Source organism: Pipistrellus hanaki (assembly GCF_964339955.1).
Source record: "Pipistrellus hanaki genome assembly, chromosome: 14".
NCBI lineage: Eukaryota > Metazoa > Chordata > Mammalia > Chiroptera > Vespertilionidae > Pipistrellus > Pipistrellus hanaki.
Genome location: NC_140516.1, coordinates 15,578,619 through 15,601,107, shown reverse-complemented (window position 1 = coordinate 15,601,107; position 22,489 = coordinate 15,578,619). Strand labels below are relative to the sequence as shown.

The 22,489-nt window shown below is 58.9% G+C and overlaps 1 protein-coding gene across 5 annotated transcripts; it reads right to left on the bottom strand.

Moving 5' to 3' along the window:
* Positions 1-3,232: 3,232 nt before the first annotated feature.
* On the bottom strand, positions 3,233-19,334 carry DNAJB12 (DnaJ heat shock protein family (Hsp40) member B12). Of its 5 annotated transcripts, none has more exons than XM_084904975.1 (10): positions 19,103-19,334; positions 12,001-12,124; positions 11,905-11,970; positions 10,737-10,882; positions 9,362-9,547; positions 9,154-9,233; positions 8,155-8,264; positions 6,652-6,824; positions 6,089-6,186; positions 3,233-4,977 (listed from the first exon to the last, which is right to left on the bottom strand). In XM_084904975.1, the coding sequence occupies exons 1-10, from the start codon at positions 19,233-19,235 to the stop codon at positions 4,948-4,950; spliced, it is 1,146 nt and encodes a 381-aa protein (XP_084761101.1). In that variant the 5' UTR covers positions 19,236-19,334; the 3' UTR covers positions 3,233-4,947. The 5 variants fall into 5 exon arrangements, with proteins under 5 accessions (XP_084761101.1, XP_084761102.1, XP_084761100.1 ...); XM_084904976.1 differs by having other exon boundaries at positions 11,905-11,967; XM_084904974.1 differs by having other exon boundaries at positions 6,042-6,186; positions 11,905-12,124.
* Between the last annotated feature and the right edge of the window lie 3,155 nt (positions 19,335-22,489).

Here is a 22,489-nt window from a genome sequence, read left to right as displayed (position 1 = left end):
GCTGCAAAACCCTCTCCAGGGCTGCCCCGGGCAGGTGGGCGAGGTGGAGAAAGCCGCGGAGGGACAGCACGAGGGGCCATCACAAATGGGTGGGCACCTTCTTCCTTCAGCAGTGCTTCCCCCTGCCCCCACATACACATCCCCCCGTGTCCAGGCCCTGGGCTGCAGCACTGACAAAGGCAGGTGGCCCTGCAGGCCTTGCTTCCAGGGCGTGAAGCCTTCCCCTAGAGCTGCAGGGACGGCTCCAGCAGGACGCTGAGGCGGGCCATGGGGGCCCGGGCAGGCTCCCCGGGGTGGGGGGGGGGGAGGAGCAGCAGGGCGGCTGCTGGCTGAGGAGGAGCCACTGGGGCCACTGGGTGGAGGAGCTCCCCAGGCAGCGGTCAGAGCAGGAGGCCCTGCCAGCCCCGGGACCAGGAAAGGGACCTCGCTGTGTCCCTCTGGCCCCCTCGTTCCCATCGGTGAGGAGCGGTCACCAGCATCCTTCTGTGCTGCTCGGACCCGGTCTCTCGGGCCCCTCACTGTGTGCATGCGGGGGGGGGGGGGCGGGGGGGGTGGCAACAATCAGGGAAGAGGGGCTGCTGACCACGTGCCCCGACCAGCACCAGCTCCACCGGGACCGCACCCTGCCCTTCGGCTGGGAAGGGCAGCCCTGATCTCCGGGGGGCCCGAGGGGAAGGGGAGGAAGGCAGACACGGTGTGCAGTCAGACCTCACACTCTCCTCCCAAGCAAACCCCAACTCCCGGGCCCTGGGAGGGCGGCTTGAACACGGGGGTCCCAGAGAATGCGTCTCCCGTACCCCTTGTCTGTCTGGTTCTGGACCTGTATTTCCCACTCAGATGGCTGTGGGGCTATGGAGCAACAGGAGGCCCGGGCCCTGTTCCTGGGGCAACTTCCCCCCCGCCCCCCCGGAGAACCCGGGGGAGGGTGACTGTGAATCTGCACCCAGCGCCCCCCCCCCCCCCCGCCCCCGTGCCCATGCCTCGCCTCTGCTTGTCCTGCAGCCTCTCTGAGCGCAGGGCTCCTTGTCCACTCGTCCCCAGTGAAGGTCTTCCTCTGCTCATGCCACCGGGTGTGACTGGCGAGGTGACAGCTACGGCCTGGGGACCTGGCCTGTGTATTGTTCCCTCAGCGCGGTCACTTCCCGGCGTTCCCCGCTGCAGGACGTGGCTCACCGTGTCCCCTCCGGCCCAGCACCCACCCCGCCCCAGCCCTGTCCTCACGCCCACCTCCTTCCCAGAGGCCCGTTCCTTTATCAAGAGTCCCCAGCAGGCCAGCCGGTGCGGCTCAGTGGTTGGGAGTAGACCCACGTGGTTTCGAACTAGATCCACAGCAGGGGGCATGCAGGAGGCAGCCAATCAATGTTTCTCTCTCACCGATGTTTCTAGCTCTCTCCCTTCCTCTCTAAAATCAATAAAAACACATTATATATTAAAAAAAAAAAGAGTCCCCAGCCAGAGCAGCTGGCCCCTGGCCCCTGCTCCCGGCCACACCCAGGTTTGTGTGTGTCCGTCCTCTGAGCTCTGGGGTCTGTGAGCTCCGGCTTCTAACCTCTGTGGCTTCGGTGCTGGAACGGGGCTGGACACGTAGCTGGTGGGTCAGATCCTCTGTGTTGACTGAAGACAGAGGCTTCCTCTGAACCGGACACCGAGTGGTGACCCTTCTTACCACAGCCCAGGAGAAGACGGGACACTGAGGCAGAGGGAGGCTGAGGCACAGGCCCAGGGCCAGGGGGCGCGGGAGCCGGCCGGGCAGGGAGCTGTGGGAGGGAGCCACAGGGACACCGGCCGATGCCCTGGCTGCCTGCTGGGAGTTACCCAGCTCTGGGGACTGCCCTGCGCGCCTGCAGGCACCTTTGCCATCGCTGGGAGGGGGTGCGCCTGCTCCCACGGGCGCCCCCCGCAGCCCGAGCCCCTCGGTTAATCCCCCTTTCCTCAGCGGCCCCTCCCCCGTTTTGAACGCAGGGCTCCTGCCCCGCTACTTGGCACAAAGGGGGTGAGCTGCTGAGGACAGCGGCTGTTGGGCGAATGTCTGCGGAACGATGGCTTTGGGAGACAAGCAGCCAGCTCCTCGGAGAGCCGGCCGAGGCCTCCCCGCCCCCGCGCCTGCTTCCTGCCTCGCCCAGGTGGCATGGCGTGACATCGCGTGAGCGGTCCCAGTCGCTCCAGCGCTGACACTGTGTCCCGGTCTGTTTGCGGAGCCTGGCACCGCTCCTGGCGTGTCTCCCCTGGAAAGCCGGTGGCTTTGCCCAGGCACCTGGGGGGGGGGGGGAGTGAGGGCCCCGCTGGGCCGGGCTGCGTGCTCCTGGAGACCGGGCAGCCCGGGATGGGGAGATAAGCTGGCAGGTCCCCGGAGCCTGGACGGACGGCAGGCTCTGCCACCTGACGGAGGCGGGGGCACTTGTCAAAGGCTCTTTTCTGCAGCGAACAGTGGAGTCTGGCCCGCCCTCCGGCTGGCTGAGCTGCAGGCTGAGGGCGGGCGGGGGGATGGGTAAACGGGGGTGGCAGGGACCGCCCTGCCAACGGCAGCTAACAAGTGGCAGCTCGCAGGCCGGGCGGGCAGGGCGGGCGGCGGTGACCCCGCGGGGCAGCCAATGGGCGCCCGGGCTGCGGTGGCACCACCGGGCAGCGGCCTGCCTTTGGCTGCGCGGCGGCGGGAGGGGCCTCGGGCCGCCAGTCAGGGCCGCGGGCGCTGTCTCCGGGAGGCCCGGGCAGATCTGCCGCTGTGCCATTCACGGGAGCCCACTGGAGCCGCCTCGTTTTAACTTTTCCAGCCCTCGGGGCAGGCGGGCAGGCTGTGGGGGCGGTGTGGGGAGGGCGGCGGGAGGACTGCGGCCAGAGGTGGAAAGGGGAGAGCTGTCCCCTGGCCCTGCGGAGCCGGCTGGAGCTCCGGGCCGAGAAGGGAGATTCGGAACCGGTTTGCTCACCGGGGGCTGCTGGGCTCGGGGGGCGGGAGGAAGCAGGGACAGGGGGAAGCAGAGGCTGTGATGGTCCCAGTTGACAGCCCAGGGCCAGGGGAGACCCCCGGGGCCTGGCTTGAGGCCCTTGCCCTTCGCCTGGATGGAGTCGGCCCTGGAATACTAGTGACCCAAGGGGCTGTCAGCTGGGGCCTGGGTGAGGGAGACATTCAGGCTGGCCGCCCAAGCTCCTTGTAGGATGTCATAGCAACAGGTGCTTGTGGGACCCCCGCCCCAAACATTAGCCCCCTTGCTCAATGAAGACCCGCCACAGCCAATCACATAATAAACATATTTATAGATGTACAATTTCAGAATTCTAATTCAAGAAATACAGCTTCTCGGGGATCCTTTGGGATCTATGTTCTTATTGCACATGGCTCAGCCCCTCGGGACAGCTGCCAGGGCCAGCCGCCGGGGCGGGGGGGCAGAGCACCAGGCTGCGTGGCGGGCACTCCTGCCCCCGTCCGGCTCTCAGCCTCTCTGGGCCGGGCGGCCGCGTCCTCACAGGGCAGGACCTTGTTCCGAAGCCAGAGCTGACATTTCTTGACCAGCTTCCTCCCCAGAAAGAGCCCTGCTCGTTGGGGCCTTCACAAAAGGAGCCAGGAGGAGCTCCGGGAGGGCGGCCGCCCCCTCGCCGGCGGCGTGGGGGGTAAGGCTTCGGGAGATGGCAGGCTCAGCGGCACACCCAGCGCCAGGGGACAGCCCGGAGGAGAACGGCAGTTCCGAAGGACCCAGCCGGAACTGGGAATAAATAAAACCCCTCTCCCCCCCTGGCAGCAACTGCTGTTTGGAGAGAAAAAATCCTCCTCTGAAGGTGAGGAGAGGGCCCTTCTGTCCCGATGCGTCCTCTGTCCCAGGGGCCGAAGGCAGGTGGCGCCCTGTCCGCGGAGGCAGAGAGAGGCAGGTGTCACAGGCCCTGGCTTTCTTCAGGAGTCAGCTGCGGTCTGGGGTCTGGACCAGCTGGCTGACTCTCGGAGGAAGAGCCCTCTGGAGTCGTCGGTGTGCGACTCAGGAAAAACCAGTGGCAACATGGAGCTGTGCCCTGTGGCACCTATAAGGCAACACTCACTCGGGGACGGGGTGAGGGGGTGGCTGGCAGAGCCTGGTCCCTCTTCCAGCCTCGCTCTCTGTGGCAGGAGGCCAGGGGGCTCCTGGGCACCAGGACAGAGCCCGTCCGAGCTGGCCGGAGCTTCAGTGGATGGTCTCACCCCAGAGGCCCCTTGGGGCCTCTCCTTCGACTCAACCCTGACCTGGCCCCTGGCCCTCAGGGCCCTCTCTCCCCTCCAGCCTAACCAGCAGCCTGGCATCCTCAAGAGCGTCCTACGATTCACACCATCATGATTGCTGCTGCCATCCAAGCCAGGCTGGATTGAGGGGAATGTTAGAAGCTCTGACCGACCGACCGTCCTTCCGCCGAAGGACCGGGCTGCCTTCCCCAAACAGACCGTCTTCTAAATCAGGGAAGAAATCCGCTAAACAATCCACCAAATCCCTGCAGTTTACAAAGTAGACTATATATCTATATATATCTTTATATGTGCTATTTACATATAAATAGATATATATACATATACACGCATCTATAAATTACATTTCTGGAAAGTCCTCTGTCCTCCTCCTCCTCTCTATCCTCGGCCTACGCCTCTGCCTGGATTCCACTGAGGTGACTGGCGGTGGCTCCTGGGAGGGGGAGAAAGGCAGTGGGGTCCCCTCCCCCAGCCCTTCCCGGAGACATTTGCTAAGTTTTACATTCTGCTTCTGTTGCCATGGTTTCTGTATCCTAGGAGAGCGATGTGCAGCCCGCCTCGGCCAGCCTGGGAGGGAGGGGAGCAGCAGGCAGGTGTCCTGGCTGTCCCAGAGCCTCCTGCACGGACTGGGTGGGAGAGAGGACAGTGGTGTGGTGTTCGGCCTCCAGTCCATCTTAATGTTTTTTCCTTGTTTATGTCTTTCCTGAAACATACAGTTCATCACCACCTTGGCTCAGTGCATGTCACCAAAAATTCTCCAGGGATTTCACGGTCTGGGGAGGAGAGGGGACAGTTAGCGCGCGGTCACGTGTCCGGGCCTCTCGCTCAGCCACAGGGCCGGCAGCCTCCTCACCACCGTCCTCCCCGCCTGAGCTGCCCCCACTGCCTCCCGCAGTCTGTCCCCTCTCCCGGGCACACGCGAACGGCCTCCAAGCAGAGTCTGTCTGTCCCTGGGTGTCTGCTGAGGGGCGCAGACAGAGGGATGGACAAGGCACCGGCACGAAAAGGACCGCTCCCGGCCCTGCCCACACTCCTCCGGGCTCGGTCCGAGCCGCCCCTCTGGCAAGTGCTGGAGCAGAGCCCATGCCCACACTCAGGGCAGAGGAGGCAGGCCGTCTGATACCAGCGTTTCATTCCCGCCCCCCGGTGCTGGGGCTGCATTCGGCCCGACCGCATGGCCGCCTGCCCCCCTTTCAGACCACAGGGGAGAAGCTGGGCGGCCGGACACCGGTGGCTCCCAGGCGGCAGGTGCAGTAGCATGAGAGACGGCGACAGAGAGACAAGAGAGACTGACAGACGAGAGAGACACAGAGAGCCAGCCTCTCCGGTCCCAGCCTGATGGCTCCTCCCTGCCCTCTGCTGGGCTCCCATCCTGTTCCACGTCCTGCCGCCCAGAGAGCAGAGGGAGAGGGCCCCACAAGGCTCTCCCTGTGGGGGCTCTGTGGGCCCAGGGCTATTCGGTGGCTTGAACACCAGGTGCAGACAATAGTCTGCTGCACTGGGGGAGGGTGTGGTGACCAGATGGCTGGAGCAGACCAAGGAGGCACAGTGGCTCTCAGCAGCAGCCTTGTGCTCCCCTTCTGCTTGGGTACCCCACACTCCAGCTTCAGCCCGAGCCAGGGAGTAGGGGGAAGGGGGGAAGGGTACAGGCCTGAAGCAGACCCCAGTTTCTAAGCACACCCCAGAGCTGCCTCAACTTTGCAGCTGGAGGTCAGGCTGGGGACAAGGGGTCTGTGCCATCACACGAGGCTCTCCCCCTCCCCCGCTCCGCTGCCTCAGACCAGGGCCAGAGCAGCTGGAAGTGCAGGGCAGAGGCGGCCCTGGCTCATACTTGGACCTCGGTCGGTGGCCGGCCCGGGACTATCCATGCAGGGAGGCCTGCACCTCTGACAGTCGGTTGCAGCTCGGGGTGCTCATCCTCTGTGCTTTGTGGTACATGTCTGTGTCGCCGAAGTAGCGGGCCCGGTACAACAAGCCTTCCTCTGCAAAGCAATGGGGCAGGGTTAGGGCCCGCCCGGCGCCTCCTGAAGCCTGCGAGGGCACCGTCTGCTCTGGGGACAGAGGGAGGGCTGTTACAGGCCCAGGAGCTGGGACAGAGGACCTTTAGGGAGGACCCTGAAGGAGCAAAGACTGGTCCCAACGTGGGGCAGGGACAGTGGCCCCTTCTATAGAGTGGGGGTGAGGCCAGCCAGGGTCAGAGCCTGTCCCCCTGGCCAGGCCTCCCCCAGTCCACAGAGAGCCGGTGCCCAATCAGTGGTGCCCACTCTCTATGGACGCAGGCGCCTCTGGCAGCGCCTCCCCGGACCTGGAGGAAATCCCCGGGGAAACGGGGCGGAGCCGCTCTGGCTGGGCTGGCTGGCCCCGGCAGGGCAGGTGCTGGGCCACAGCGCCGGGGAGGAGGGCGGTCTCCTCCCGCCCCCGCGCCCCGCGCCCGCCGGGCCGCTCACTCTGCTGCTTCTCCTTCCAGCAGTTGTTGCGGAGGTTGGCGATGTAGTCGTCTTCCACGTTGCGCTCCACCGTCTTCAGGCTGGAGCCCGTGTACTCCGTGGAGAAGGTGTCGGCCACGTAGTAGACGACGTTCAGGTGGTCAGTGACGCGCCTGTGGACGTGGCCCACCGACCTGCAGGAAACCGGCACCATGTGGGCCCGGGCAGCTCTGGGGACGCGAGCCCCAGATGGGACACCCAGGCCACGGGGGTGGTTACCTCCCTCCCGAACTAGCGCAGGAACTTGCACCACACACTCCGGGTGGGGCGTCCTTCCTGCACGAATTGCCCAGCCCACGGCCAGCCCTCCCCGGGCTCCCTGTCTGCCCCTGTGGACGTGTGGGACACTGGGGAGAAGTCCCTTTCTGAGAGGCCCAGTCCGGGAAGCAGGGAGCCTGGAGTGAGTCTGGTTCTCTCTGATGAGCTGTGTGGCTTGAGCAACCTGGGCCTCCAATTCTTGCTGAGGGCCTGCCTGCCTGTCCAGGAGCTCTGAGGCTAGTTAAGAGGCTTAGAAGCAAACTGACAGGAAGGATTCCAAGGAGTTGTATTTTTCCAGCTCTTGGGTTCTATATTCCAACTCCAACTGCAGGCTCCCAGGCTGTGGAAAGAGCCGCAATACAGACAGGAGCCGGTGCTCTGGGGAGGACGGCCCTGCCTGCCCACTGCGGCCAGTCACCGCTGCGAAGGAAAGCCTGCCATCGGCCAGAGGACTGTGCGGCTGGTGTGGGCCCAGTGGCCCGACACTGCCCCCTGCTGGCCGAGAGGATGCTGCCAGGCAGCTAGATGGGAGCAGAGAGCTTCCACCAATAAAACCTAAGTACCCACTCGGTCTCAGTACTGTCAGGCACCAGAAGTAAGTGAGGGGTGCTGACACCTTAAACGGTCAAATACGTTGCCCAAGTTCACTACTGGCAGTTGGGACCATAAGTTTATTCAACAAATACTGTTGAGTATTTCCAATGAACCTGGCATTTTACGTGTATTACTCATTTAATTTTCACAAGCAGGCAGATGTTCCCATTTTACTGATGAGGAAACCAAGGCTGAGAGAAATGACTTAGCTGGCCCATGGTCACACAACTGCTTAGTAGAGGAGCTGGAATTCAAAGCCAGCCTTGCACTGAGCGACTCTAAAGCCCCATCCTGAACAAAGAGCAGAGATTCTTATCTCAGGGTTCTTATCTGCAAATGATATGCAAAACTGTGTATGTGAAGGTTCCAGGATAAGATCTGCTGTTTTCACTGCATTTTCTTGCGAGGGGGGGGGGGGGGGGGGGGCCTGATCCTAAAAAAGATCAAGAACTTCTGCTCAACAGGGAAAATGTATTTTCTTGAACTAAGCCAGCTTTCTGCTTTATGACCAAGAGCCTACAGGGTGGGAAGGAAGTCACCCTGATGGTGACTGAAACTCCACCAGGTCCCCCTCCGCCCACCCCCGGGCCGCCCCGCAGCTCCGGTACTCACGGCCGTGGGCTCAGACTGTAGGGCGGACTGGAGACCATGAGCTGGCTGAGAGCCGACACGAGGATCAGGATGAGGATGGGCATCAGCTGGACAAACACCCCCAGTCCGCCCTGGAGGGAAGAGCCCATGGTCACCCAAGCCAGCCCTGGGGGGCGGGGGGGTCCGGTGTCCGCCACCATCACCGCCAGCTCCCCCAGCTCAGGGGCCCAGGTGGCGCGAGGCAGTTACACCAAACAGGCCTCGCCACCACTCCCTACTCCCTCCCAATCCAGAAGCCCCTCCACCTGCCACCTTCCCCAGATAAAAGCAAAACAGCCCCTGGTGTCACGTACTCTGGGGAAAGGATGCCAAAAAACGAGCAAAGTGGCTGCCTCCAGAAATGGGGGCCAGAGCTGGAGGGAGACCTTCAGGACACAGACCTTTTTGAATTTTAAACCATTCAGATATATTACCAATTTACAAACCGCCAGTTAAAAAGCCATAAATAAAAATAAAGTTGTTCACTGTGTGATAATTTGTAATTTAAAAACTCTTCTGTATGTTAAATACACACAAAATTAAAGTTTAAAGATAAACAAAAACATAAGGCCACATTGTCATAATGTTAAATGCTCCGCAGCTGTCCTCAGTTTTAATGTTAGTTAGCTAGCTGTTCTTGTGGCCCTCAAAACGCGCTGGAAGCACGGTCTTGCTATGGCTTTTACATCCGTTTTTCAGTGTTGAAAAGACAGAGCCAGCACCAACGTGAACTGCACAAAGGCTGTTCACACTCGAACCTGCCTGTAGGTGGAAAACATCCCACATTACATTCTCCGAAAGAGGCCACGGAGTCCCCTCTCCTCTGGGCAATGTGGACTGTGGCTCCCTCTGGTGTCGCTCAGAGGAATGGCAAGGGAGGCCCAAGATGGCTCCTCGGCTGAGGTTGTGGGACCAGAATAGACAGTTGAGCACGCCCCTGCCCCTCAGGCCCCCCCTCGGCTCCAGCACCCCCTCACTCACGTCCCCCTGGTTCTCCCTGCGGTCCTGCCTCTGCTGGTAGTTGTAGCGCATCCGGCCGTTGCTGTAGACGTGCACGTTACCTGCGGGCAGAGGGGCCGAGTCAGGGGGCTGCCGGGAGAGGGAGCGGCTGCACCCAGTCTCCCACCAGCACCCTGGGGAGGCCTGGCTGTGGGGAGGCCTGGCTGTGGGGAGGGAGGCGGGGACTCACTGGACGGGAAGCCGCCGCCGAAGAACATGTTGAAGAGGTCTTCGGGGGAGATGTCGGCCTCGAAGCCGCGGTGGAAGTCCCCGTGGCCGTGGCCATGCCGGGCCGCCTGGCTCTTGTCATCACCGAACTGGTCGTACTGCTTCCTCTTCTCCGGGTTGCTGAGCACGGCATACGCTGTGCCGATGGCTAGACAGGAGGGAGAAGGGTCGGGTCTGGGGGCGCTGGGGGTGGGTGACACGGCTCCCTGGCAGCCTACAGCTCACTTCCCTCGGGTGCAGAGCTGCTGGAGGCGGGCCCGCGGCCGGTGTGGGCGGCGGGCAGAAAACCGCTCAGTGAACCTGGGCAGCCGGGGGTTCACACTCAGGCTCCCCGCTCTCCACCTCAGGAGGGTCCAGCCTTTCCCACACACCAGGCCCTCTGCGGGCATTATCCCAGTGACCCCTGACAGCCCCCGTCTCCATCGTACCAGCGGGCAAGCAGCCTAGAGAGGCGGAGCGGAGTCACTGCCTCCAATGTCGCAGAGCCAGGAGGCAAACCCAGGGTCTGGCTTCAAGTCCTCCTCTGACTTTATGAAGACCAGCCCCTGTCCCGCCCCCTCCTCTCCTGGGGGCCGGGTGGCCTTTCTCTGAGGAGGGCATGGCATCGGAGGTCCCAGGGCGGCCTCAGGGCCGAGCAGACACGTGAAGCCTGCTTGCCAACTGGGGGCCGGGAACGCAGGGCCAGGCTCCGGGCAGCGGGGCTGCTCCTGTGGGTGGTGTGGGGTGAGGAGCCCTCTTCCCGGGTCCGTCCCAGCCGCCGCTCCTCTGCGGGCATCTCTGCGGCACCGGGCCTCCAGGAGAGCTCCCAGGCGGAGGCCTGGGCTGAGCCCAGCTCGGGCCTCGCGAGTCTCCCGCTCCCGCTCCGGCAGCCTCTCTCACAGGAGCGGGTCGGAGCTGCTTCTGCTTCAGAGCCCAAACTCCGAGGAGGAGGAGGATGCCCCCTCCTCCCAAGGGGGGGGGTAGGCGCAGGCAGGGGCGGGGCTGGAGAACGGGGAAGCCATTTGCTTCCTTACTCCCCTTCCCTTCTCCTTCCGGGCTGGCTGACAGGCCGCAGGGGAGAGGGGGGCAGGGGTAGGGGTGTGTGCAGCCTGCAGACTGCTCCATGCAGGCCTGACCCCAAGGAGCCGCTGGTCCTTTCACCTCGGCCCCTCCTCTGACCCCGGGAACGAGGAGGCGAAAAGGCGGGAGGGGCCCTCTGAGCTGACCGGCTGGGGCTGAGGTGGCTCCTAGGACCTTCTTCCAGGAAGCAGCCCCGGAGCCGCAGGACGTGGGTCCGAGGCCGCCGCCTGGAAAAGCCCCTCATTCTCTCCGAGGACGAGACGAGAACACGGGCTCACCTTTGAAGGCCTCGGTGGCGCCGGGCGCGTGGTTCTTGTCGGGGTGGAACCGGAGGGCCAGCTTGCGGTAGGCCTTCTTCAGGTCCTCCTCGGAGGCGCCTCTGCTCACGCCCAGGATCTCGTAGTAGTCCTTGCACTGCTTCACCCTGGGGAGGGGCCGGCCGTGAGGGGACGGGGGCGAGCAGGCTGGGGGGCACAGGCTGTCAGATGGGGGCTGAAGGGAGCCGCAGAAAGCGCCCACTGGGCTGGGACCTGGGCAGGCCCCGGGGAAACAGTCAGGGTGTGAGAGGGGCGGCTGGTGTGTCTGCCAGATCAGGAGCCACCTCTCTTGGCTAACAGCACCCTCCCTGCGGGCGACCTCACGAGGAGTCAGTCACAGGCCTCTGCCCACGGGCAGGTGTGCCCACGCACGGCCAGCTACCCCCTCTCCTGGCAATCTGAGTCCTGAATGGGCAACATAAAGGCCAAGGCAGGTAGGCTCACCCCACCTGAGGGCCCCGAAGAGACCCTGATTCTTGGACTTTTCCAGCACTCATAACTCCCCGCAATCAGTTCCTATTGCTGCCCTGTTTGGTCAGAATAATGTAAATCTGGCACGTTTTTGGGACAAACTACAAGCGTGCTGCGGCCCCGCAGGCTGAACCCAGTGCGAGGCTGGCTGAGGTCTTCTCCAGCAGCGGGGCTGGGAGGCCTCGGGGAGCCCGGCCAGCGAGCGGGGAGGCCGAGGGCAGAGCCTGAGCAGCAGCCGGGCCAGCCCGGCCTGGAGGGGAGCTGCTCCGAGGCCGCCCCAGCCTCGGAGGGATCAGTCTCCCGTCTCCCCCACAGCATGGTCTGAAAGGGGCTTTGTTGGGGGTGGGGCTGTGGGCTGGGGAGACCATGCTCGTCTCGGTGTGACAAACAGAGCTGTGTGAGGCGGCCAGGCCCGCGGTGTCAGCATTTCAGCCCCCGCCGCGGGCTGTCCTGCGGGAGGGGACGGCAGAGCTGGCCGCCTAGGGCCGTGTGGGAAATGGGGAGCGGGCCCGGAGAGCCCGACCACTTGGACCCGCCCCATCTTCAAGGCCGTCCAGGGCCACCCAGACCCAGGCAGACGTGAGGGGCAGGACGCCCTGCGGCGAGGCCTGCTCTGGACCTGAACCCCCCCCCCCAGCCCGCCAGGCCCGCCTCCTACCTCTTCACGGCGGCCACCTGGTCCGCGGTGTAGCCTTTGGTGGGCTCCCCTCCTCCTCCTCCTCCTCCTCCTCCTCCTCCTCCTCCTCCTCCTCCTGCCTCGCCATTGGCCGAGGGGGCGTCGGACCCACTTGCTTTCCTTCGGGTGGCGTGGGTCGTGTCTGTGGGCTGGGGCTGGTCGCCGGCAGACGGTGGTTTCTGGTTGAGGGACTCGATCAGGCCTGTGCGAGGCAAGGCCACCCATCAAGGCTCCTGCTCCAGCAGGGCCACATGTCACGGCCGAGAGGCCGCCTGACCCCGGGGGAGGCCAGGGTGCCCACCCCCGCCCGCTTGTCCTCCCAGCAGAGCCGCTGGCTTCTTGCCTGACTCCAGCCTGTGGGGGCCCTGCCCTCTCAGGGCCCAGGCCTCAGGAGCCAGCAGGGTATATGTAGGTCACTTTAAACTCGGCATAAAAACAAACTGTTTTTTCTTCTTTCCTGTTCCCAAAATAAACTATTAATACTTCAGATCTCTTAAATCCCAAAGCAGTGTGTTCCATAGCCGTCCTCTGTTAAGGGCTGAGATGGCGAAGCACTTGGCAGAGGGGACCCTCCCGGAGGCCGGTGGGTACCCCTGAAGAGGAGGAGTGGGGCAGTGAGCGTGCCCGGGGGTCAGGACTGACATCTGCTGTTCTTACGTTTTCAAATGGCCGCCATGTCCAATGTCCTATCAGCGTTCAGAGTCTACAGAGGCCACAGCTGTCCCCTCAGACAGGGTGACGGTTATTCACACTCAAGCCGGAAGTCCCCTGTGCCCATTTATTTCAGGCACAAAACCGCTCCTGCACCCTGTGAAGCCGGGGAGTGTTCTGGGACACCAGGCCTCGACCACCGCAGGGACCAGCACACCTCCGTGCTGAGAGGGACAGCGCACGGCCCGCTGCTCCCCGACCCCCTGGGCTCAGGGCTCCGTGCTGGCTGTCAGCGCCGGGTCTCACCCAGAGGCCGGAGCAGGACACCAGGACTGTGTGCCCTGAGCCACCGCCGCCTGAGTTGCACAAATTCACTACCTCCTGAGTCAGCAGCTGCGAAACCCACACACAGAAGCTGACAGTCGGGCTTGCCACGGGAGGGAGGTGCAGGGTCTCCGTGGCAAACCCTGAGTGCGCGCTCCGAGAGGCGCGATGGCCATGAGTGCTCACTGGCTCAGGCAGGACCGGACACAGCGCTCTGCATGTGTCAGCTCAGCTGGTCCTCCCAGCGGCCTTCCAGGGAGGTCTGATTACCACCCTTCCCCCCACACACTGTAAGGAGGGGCTGCGTATTTGATCAGCTGCACAAGCTGGTAGGCAGGACTTGAACCCCAGGATGCCCAGCTCATGGGACCTTGCTCTTCACTTGCTGGTATCTGGGACCACACAGACCTGGCGGGGGAGCCCCTTCCAGAGGAGAAGTTGAATTCAGAAAGACCCAGGTTTTGCCCTGGCGGGTAGCTCAGTTGGTTAATATGCCAACACTGTGGGTTCAATCCCCGGTCAGGGCACATACAAGAATCAACCAATGAGTGCAACTAAGTGGGACAACAACAGGCAGCTTTTAAAGCAGTTTCTCTCTCTAAAAATCAATAAGTTAAAACCACCAAAACAGAAAGACCCAGGCTTCAAACCTCAGCGCAGCCAAATCCTATCAGTGTGAGCCGGCCCACCTGAGACCTTTCTGGCTGTCCTCCCAGGGGGTGTGGGATGAGATCACATGTGTGAGCACCGGCAGGGAGACTGACACAGTAACCGTTCAAAACGATAGCTGCTGCTATGGCCTGGCCGACGAGCTGCTGGCCAGGAGACGAGGGGCCAGGGCGTGGAAACGGGAGACCACGGCGGAGGAAGGCAGCTCAGCGCTCGGCGGCTTTGGACCAGCCATGATGTGACGGTTCAGGTTGTCCCAGCCGCCAGGTCCGCGCAGGCACCAGGGGAATGGCCACGCAGAGAACTAACAGAGGGAGGGATGCTGATCGAGGCGGACGGAGGCAGGAAGCTTGGTTTGCTAGGGATACTTTTTCCGGGCTTTTAAAGAAGTCGTTTATTTCAGTTTCTCTGGAAGCCCCAGTGGGCCGGGCTAATCAACTAGGACAGGGGTCGGCAAACTCACTAGTCCACAGAGCCAAACATCGACAGGACGACGACTGGAATTTCTTTAGAAAGCCAAATTTTTTAAACTTAAACTTCTTCTAACGCCACTTCTTCAAAACAGACTCGCCCGGGCCGTGGTATTTTGTGGAAGAGCCACACCCAAGATGCCAAAGAGCTGCGTGAGGCTCGTGAGCAGCAGTCTGCCGACCACAGAACTCAGAGATGGAACTCTCTTGAGTACTTCTCAGGGGAGCTTCTGGAAGCTTCTCAGGGCAGTTACATGGGGTCAGCCACTCTATTTTCTCTGTGCTGCAGAGAGAGAGCCCGCAGGGAAGCAGGTGTGCTCGGGGTCAGACAGAAGGTTCCTGTCTGAGCGGGAAGTGAAAGTTGCTGGTGGCTGACAAGCAGGCCTCTCGGAGGCCCGGACGCCCCCGCTCAGGCCCGGGGCCGTGACTGGCTGCTCCTGACTCGCTGTTACATCCCTCACCGGCAGTGCTGACAGGAGACGGTCACAGAGAGGAGAGAGAACAGCATGATGTGAATCTGTAGACCAGGGGTCCTCAAACTTTTTAAAGTGGGGGCCAGATCACGGTCCCTCAGAGAGCTGGAGGGCCGGACTATATGAACTACTAATCCCTACTGTAACACCTCGGCTGCGCTCACTGCCCAAAAAACCTGGCGGGCCGGATCAGACTCCCCTGTAGACAGACAGACATGGCTGGATCCACATCCCGATTCTGCCCCTTCCCGGTAGAGCCAGCAGACATTTAAAAGGAAGGGAACTGGTAGGAGAAACCAACTGGGAGAGGGGGCAGCTGAGGTGCAGGTGGAAGCATTTCTACAGCCAAAGCCACCAGCAGGGCCCCCCTCAACCCCCGGCCGGAGAGCCAGGCGGCCTGGTTCAAACCTGGCTCTGCCGCCTGCTGGCGAGGTCACCGTGGACCAGTTAGCGCAGCTTTCCCTCGGAAGAGGCCTCTTCCTCGAGAGAGTTAATAGGGTAAATGAGTAAATGTATCTGAAGAGCTCTGCACAACTTCCAGCAGACGTTAGGTGCCGCTTGCTGCTTTTCTCTCCAGGCTCTGCGTGCCCGCAGTGTTCAAAGTGCACTGGGAAAGGCGCGGAGGGAGCGCCTGGGAGGGGAGCTGGGCAGGCTGGTTCCTTTGCTGATTATCATGTAGCCTTGCCAGGTTCTCTGACTCCTCAGAGAAGATAGGATCTCCACCTTCTCAGGCTGCGCTGCGGGTGAAAGGACTCAGTGAAATCAGGGGGATGGAAGCTTTGAGCAGACAGTGAGGTTCACAATGGCTGACCGACGTAAATGGACAGCCCCACCCGAGACCTCACCAATTGGAGCATCTCTGTCCTAGACTCCGAGCGCCAGTATCTCTTGAAAACAAGCCCTCCCCGGTCCCTGCGTGGGCCTTCCACCTTGGCCCTCCTGACTTATCCTGGAGTTCATCTCAGGAGTTCAGGCAGCCTGAGCTACAAGACCATTCAGGCCCACCCTTGCTTCGTATGCTGGGGAAACTGAGGCCTACAGATGTTCTCATCGGCTTCCTGGAAACCTGGTACCTCCTACCATGGCTGCTAAGCCTCAGGCAAAGCCAGTGTCTACGAGGGTGCCAGGCACTGAATAAAGTCCCAGAAAGGGACTGACTAGCTCCCCCAGCCCTGCCCTGCGGCAGCCCAGCTTAGGGCCTGCCGACTGCTCCTCAGCCCTTGGTGCCTCACCACTCCACTTCCTGCAGCACGAGTTTCAAGTCCCCTCTTATCTTTTTCTTTTTCTTCTTCTTCTAAATCATTACCTGAGGTTATGCTTTTACTGATTTTAGAGAGACAGGAAGGGAGAGGGAGAGAGAGAAACATTGATGGGTTGCATTCTGCATATGCCCCAACTGAGAATCAAACCCCACACCTGGGTACATGCCCTGACCGGGAATCAAACCGGAGGCCCTTCCATGCATGGACGATGCTCCAATAACTGAGCCGCACCGGCGGGGCCCTCATGGCTTCTCGCTGCGATGTTCTCTGACCCTTCAAGGTTGTTCTGAGCCTCCACACCCAAACCCTTCCCTCCTTCTGTCCCTCCACTTCCCGTCCATGCTCCTGATCCTTCCCTTTCATTTCTCAACTTGTCCTTTTCCCATGTGGCCTCGGCAGCAACTGACAGAGCTGCCCACACCTCCTCGCACCCTGCTCCATGGCTACCTGGCAGCCGCTCTCCTGGGACCGCCTCCTCCTGCTGTTGCTCCATCTCCCTCTGTGGCTCAGGGTGTGCCAGCAGCAGCCTCCTCTCCACGCTCCACTCTTTCCCACAGCGACTGCGGCCGGCACAACTCCAGTAGCTGGGTCACGCTGAGACCAGACCTTCAGCTGGAGCCTCAAGCTCTCTCCTGAGCTCCAAGCTCCTCTGGAACAGCCCACCAGCACCAACCCACCAGCCCCTCAGCCTCTGCCCATCCCCTCCCACCCAGGTTCCTTGGCCTTACTGTCTGTCCAGGCACACAGGCGTGGACTCTGAGCGCCCATTTCTCCCTGGCATCCCTCTCTCTCACAGGCTTGGTGGCTCCGCCCAATGACCTCCTCCTCCTCCAGGCTGCGTATATCCCAGGCCCTCAGAGCCCCTCACCTACTCAGTGCAAGTCTCTTCCAACTAGTTTCTGCCTGGAGTCTCTCCTTCCTCTTAGTGACACTTCACCCTGTTCTCCCTTAAGAGAAATACCTTGATCGTCTTCCTGCCATCTAAAACATCTGTACTTAGTTTTTTTTACTAACTACAGAGTGAACATCCCAGGCAGCACAGGACAGGACTTCCACAATCTGGCCCCATTCTATGTTCCAAACTTAATTCTCTCTAGAATCAAATCACTACCCCCACAGCCTCGAAATCTTGCTACACTCAATCCCTTCCTCCAGCCCTTACACCTTCCAGCCCCATGTCTCCCAGAATGCTCTTTTCCAAGCCTCCTCCCCTCCTCCCAAGTACAGTTCAAACACTTAAGCCCGCAGCATCTGACACTGTACTTAATTTTTGTTTAGTCACAATTATTGTTTTATGGCTTACAATATTATCCTTTCTATAATCTGTGTCCCTCACTAGATTGTAAGCTCCTTGAGGCAAAGGATCATTTCTTACCAATCCTGCTAAACCACTTAGTATGAAGCAGAAGACTTTGCAAACAGAACAAAAATGTCAGCTGCACCGAATGAGCATCTGGAGTAAGTTCAAACCTCACATAGCTGGTGTGGACAGTACTACCTAGTCATTTTCTAACCGTAAGATTTCCCCATCCCAGGCCACAAGTAACCCCAGGCTCTTATCAGCTCAGTGTGCAGGCCAGAGAGGGTGCAAGATGACGTTTACAGAGAAGCAGGAGGCCTGCACTCTTTCCAGAATATCACAAATATCACAAATATGCAGCTGGTGACTCTTCTGCCTGAGCAAATTCCAGTGCCAGAGCCTCAGGAAGGACATTCATCAGAGCCCCGACCGAGCCCGGGCGGCCTGCTGACAGGAAGATCTCCACAAGCTGTGTCGTTACACTCCGTTCTTGGCTGCCTGCTCCCGAGCCCCCAGAGGCATCGGCGTCCGATAGAGTTCTGAGAGCTGGGGGGGCCCTACTCTCCTCTGCATCAGCGTGATTTCCCAGAGAAGCCCCGGAGCGGGTTATCTCAGGGGTCCTGGCAAACAGGGCCAAAGATCAGCATGCCGCCAGCAGGCAGGAAGCTGCAGGCACTCCAGGCCCCTCTGCCAGTGTCCCCTTTCTCCTGTTCACCCCTTTCATAAGGTGGGCTGACGGCTGCTCGCCCGTTTCACTTCATTTCTTTAGTGAATATTTGTAGGGTCACAGAACTGCCCGGTTTCCAGCTGTGTAATACTGGAGAAGTCCTTACCTCTGAGACATGCCTTCACTTACAGAACAAAGACAACCTTCGCTCTGCCTCCCTGACAGGCCAAGCTCACCTGAGAAAATGCATTCGAAAGAGCTTTCTAAACTGAAAAGCTCTATGGGTGTCACTGTTCTTCTTATTATCTGGGCCAACCCTTTCATTTTCTAGGTACGGAAACCCAAGCTCAGAAGAAAAAAAAAAATCACATGGTAGCCGTCAGGGTGAGACTCGGGTCTCCTGATGCTGAGTGCCAGCCGGTTTACCAAGTGGTGACTGCAGGCACTAATCTTTAACAGACTCTCTCCTCTCTTCCACCTTGGAGAGAAAAACCTCTTTGAAGGCTTTTAGGTTAAAGAAGAAAAGGTTCCCGGGTACAGCGACATGCTGAGCAGTTGAGACAATTACTTTTCCCTCCCTGGCTTGGAGGACTTCACTCAGCCCAGGGCTACACAGCAGGCCAGCCTGGTGGGACCCTTGGAGGCGAGGGTGGTGAGGGCGGGTGGGTGAGGGTGGCTGGGGCCAGCGTCTCCGACAAGACAGTCCGCTCCGGATGATGCTGCCAACGAGGAGAGAGACTCCATGAACGAGTGAGGAGCTGGGTCTCAGGACGGACCGTCAGGGTGCCTGGGGTGGGGCGGAGGGGTAGGGACGGAGGAGGCAGGCTCTAGTTTGGGGAAGGTAGTCCCTGGCAATTCAACCGGAAACGTGCGGGGAGAGCGAAGGCACGAAGACGCCTTTGCAGGCATCCGAAGATCGGACGTCTTTTTTCCCTCTCCAGGACCCAGTCCCTCTGTCAGAGCAGTTATGTTTATTCAACTATAATGTTTCCCAGGCCGGCACCTGGCCCCGGGCCACCGAATGGCCCCTTGGGAAAAGTAGTTCGATTCCGACTTCAGACACGTTCCCTTCGCCCCGCCTGCCAGCGCCTCTCATTCTCGGGAACTCTACATTTCGGAGGGTTCAGCAAGCACCCGGAAAGCCGAGGCCGCCGGGAGCCCCCCGTCCGCAGGTGTGCAGCATCCCGGAGAGGCGTGGGACCGAAAGACTACATCTCCCGGCAGCCGCCGCGCGCCGCAGTGCGCAGGCGTAGCCGCGCCTCGCCACCCCTCCCCCTCCTCCAACTGCTCCGGTCGGTCCGTTCCCGTATTCCCCCCCCATTAGTCCCAATGTCCCCTCCGCCTCGCCGGCGCCGCACACTCACCGCGAACGCGCGGCGTCGGGTACAGCCGCTGTGCCTTCTCCAGGAAGCGGAGCGCCCGGTCGGGCTGGTTGCTCTGGATGGCCTTGAGGGCGATGCTGATACAGCGCTCGGCTTCATCCTTGTTGGATTCCATGGCGGAACCAGAGCGCGGAACCGGGGCGGGGGAGGCCGGGCGAGCGAAGGGCTGCGCCAGCCGCCGGCGGCGCGTCGCGGGGCAGGCGGCGCGGGGTGATGACATAAGCCGCCGCCCCTCCTTCTCCGAGCGCCGCGCGAGGGCGGAAGCGCGGCCGTGCGCCGGGAGGAGGGCGACGTTGGAGCCGGGGCTGCGGGTGCGCGCCCGCGTTTCCGGAGGCCGGAGGGTCCTAGTCCGGGTCTTACCGCTGAGCGTGCTTGTGCTTCCGAGCTTGTACGTGCTCGCAAGCAGCGGTGCGTTTGAGGCGAAGGTAACTTGTTCAACAGGTGTCTACTGAGAACCCGCTATTTGCCACGGCGGGCGCACGGTGGTGACCAAAGCAGAGCCCCTGCCCGCACGGGGCTTACGGTCCAGTGTGTGTGGGGGAGTGGGGAGACGTCCCATAAATATATACATTCAGGCAGTGACAAAGGCTGTGAGGAAAAATAAAGGGATAGAGAGAAGGTACTATTTATTTATTTTATTATATTTTATTTTTTCCTCATTTTTTAAATTAAGGTATTATATGTGTACATACCTTACCAATCCACTCCCCTCCCCCCCCCCTCCCATACATGCCCTCCCTCCCCAAAGTTTTTCGTCCATTGGTTATGCTTATATGCATGCATACAAGTCCTTCGGTTGATCTCTAGAAGGTACTATTTTAAATGGCCTGATAAGAAGCTTTGATTTGTTTGTTTATTTTCTTAGTGGCAGCTTACACTTCATGGTGGCATAACCTCTGGGGGTTCCACTCACATCAGCTTGAGGCCAATGGCCCCCTCAGGGGATGTATGGTATGGTGGAGCGATGGAAGTATATATGGGATGGTCAGAAAAGCTGAGGATGCTTTTGGAGGAATCGAGACCAGGCAGGTACAGCAGTGGTTCAGATTCACAAATTCAAGCTAACGCCCCCATTTCCTGGGCCACCAAGGCAAATGGGTGTCAATAAGAGATTGCCACCAAGCCAACTTGTCACTGGCCTTAGAGAAGTTAGAACTAAAATAAAAATAAAATAATTAAAAAACATTCAGTGGTCACACGGAAGAAGTAATGTGTGAAGTTAGTCATTGACAGCTAGTGATTATGTGGCAGAATATTGGAAACAAAGCTGCCCATCAACAGGAGACGGTCAATAAATGATAGTACCCATTTATGGAGTACTATGCTTTATATAGATGGATGAAGAACTTGCTCTGTGCACTGGAAGAAAAACATCTTCAAGTGACATTCAATTAAAAAAAAAAAAAAGCAAGCTGCAATAGTATACCTTCAATGTAAGTAGGGAGAAGAAGAATATTCATATTAATACTATGTTCATATAAAAACCAACTCTGGCCCTAACCGGTTTGGCTCACTGGATGGATTGGCTGCCTGCGGAATGAAGGGTCCCAGGTTCAATTACCGTCAAAGGCATGTACCTTGGTTGCAGGCACATCCCCAGTGGTAGCTGATCAATGTTTCTCTTTCATCCATGTTTCTAACTCTCTATCTCACACCCTTCCTCTCTGTAAAAGAATCAATAATATATATATATATATATATATATATATATATTTAAATATATTTTATTGATTTTTTACAGAGAGGAAGGGAGAGAGAGAGAGAGAGAGAGAGCTAGAAACGTCGATGAGAGATGTGCCCGCAACCAATGTACATGCCCTTGACCGGAATCGAACCTGGGACCTTTCAGTCCACAGACCGATGCTCTACCACTGAGCCAAACCGGTTTCGGCCAATAAAAATATTTTTTTAAAAAAACATAAGAAACTAAAAACAGTTGATAAGGATTTGTAAGGAATCAGGTGGAAAGAATTAGGAGTAAGACTTTTTTCTGTAAACATGTTTATGTTACTCTGATTTTATTTCAATGATATTACTTATTTGTGGTAGGCAGAAGGCTCCCTAAAGATGTGCACATCCTAATCCTTGGGTCATGTGACTATGCTGTATTATATAACAAAGGGAAAGCCTTTAAAAATGAAGATCGCCCTGGCCAGTTTGGCTAAGTGGATAGAGTATTGTCGTTGGCCCGCCGAATGAAGGGTCACAGTTTTTGTTGTTGTTGTTTTGTTTTTTAAATAGAAAGTTGAATTCTGGAGAGAACGCTGAATTCTGGAGAGAAATTCCAGGTGTGACTCTCTGGAGGAAGGGTGGTCCAGGCAAAAGGAGAAGCAAATGCAAAGGCTCTGAATCAGGAACTTCACTTGGTGAGTTATAGGGCCAACAGGAGAACAGCCTCTCAGGGACATGCAGGGTTTAACCATAGAGTGGACTTCAGGTCTGTCAGGCTCTCATGCCTGCCATTCCAGAGAAAGCAAGTTGCCAGTGACCCACATTGCCAAATCCATGGGGCGTTTCTCAGTCCTTGTGTTGCTTGGCCTCTCCAGCAGGATTTGGTAAGAGGCCACTAGCGGTGAGAGTTAGGAGGCTACTACTGTAATCTAGGTGAAAATTAATGGTAACTCGGGTAGAACGATGGTGGAGGTGGTAAGTCAAATTATAGACACAAAATAATTTTGCTGATAGATTGGAGGTGGGATACGAGGGAAAGAAAGGAGTCAGGATGATTTCAAGATTTTTGGCCTGAATAAGTGGAAGAACAGTTTCCTTTTACCAAAACTGAGGGAGTGCTGAGTGAGAGCAGCACCTTCGTAGGGAGACTATTAAATGTTGGATTTAGTTTGTGGTGTCTTTTAGAATCAAGTGAAGATGTAGAGTAGAACTGCCCATAGGGAGAAAATGGGGCTGGAAATATAATTTAGGGACTTATCAGTGTATATAAATGGTACTTAAAGCGATGGGACTAAATGCACCGAGGAAGCGAGTGTAGATGGAGAAGAGTAGAAGTCTGGTTACTGAACCCTGCCACAGCCACGGTTTAGAGGGCTAGAAGAAGTCCAGGAAAAGAGAATGAAGAAGCAGCTCTGCCAGGTAAGAAAATTAGTTATTTCAGAAGCCAAGTGAACTAAATGTTTGCAGAGGGAGGGAGGGGTTGAAGTTTTGCAAAGCATGCAGAGAGGCCAAGCTATATGAGGATCAGAAATGACCACGAATTTGACAATGTGGAGGTCAGTGGTGAGCTGATCAATATTGCTGTTGTGCTTTCACATCCTTGTCTCCCTTCCTCCCTCCCTTCCTCCCTCCTCCTTCCTCTCTAAAAATCAATAAACAGTACCCCTGGCTGGTATGGCTCGGTAGGGTGTCATCCTG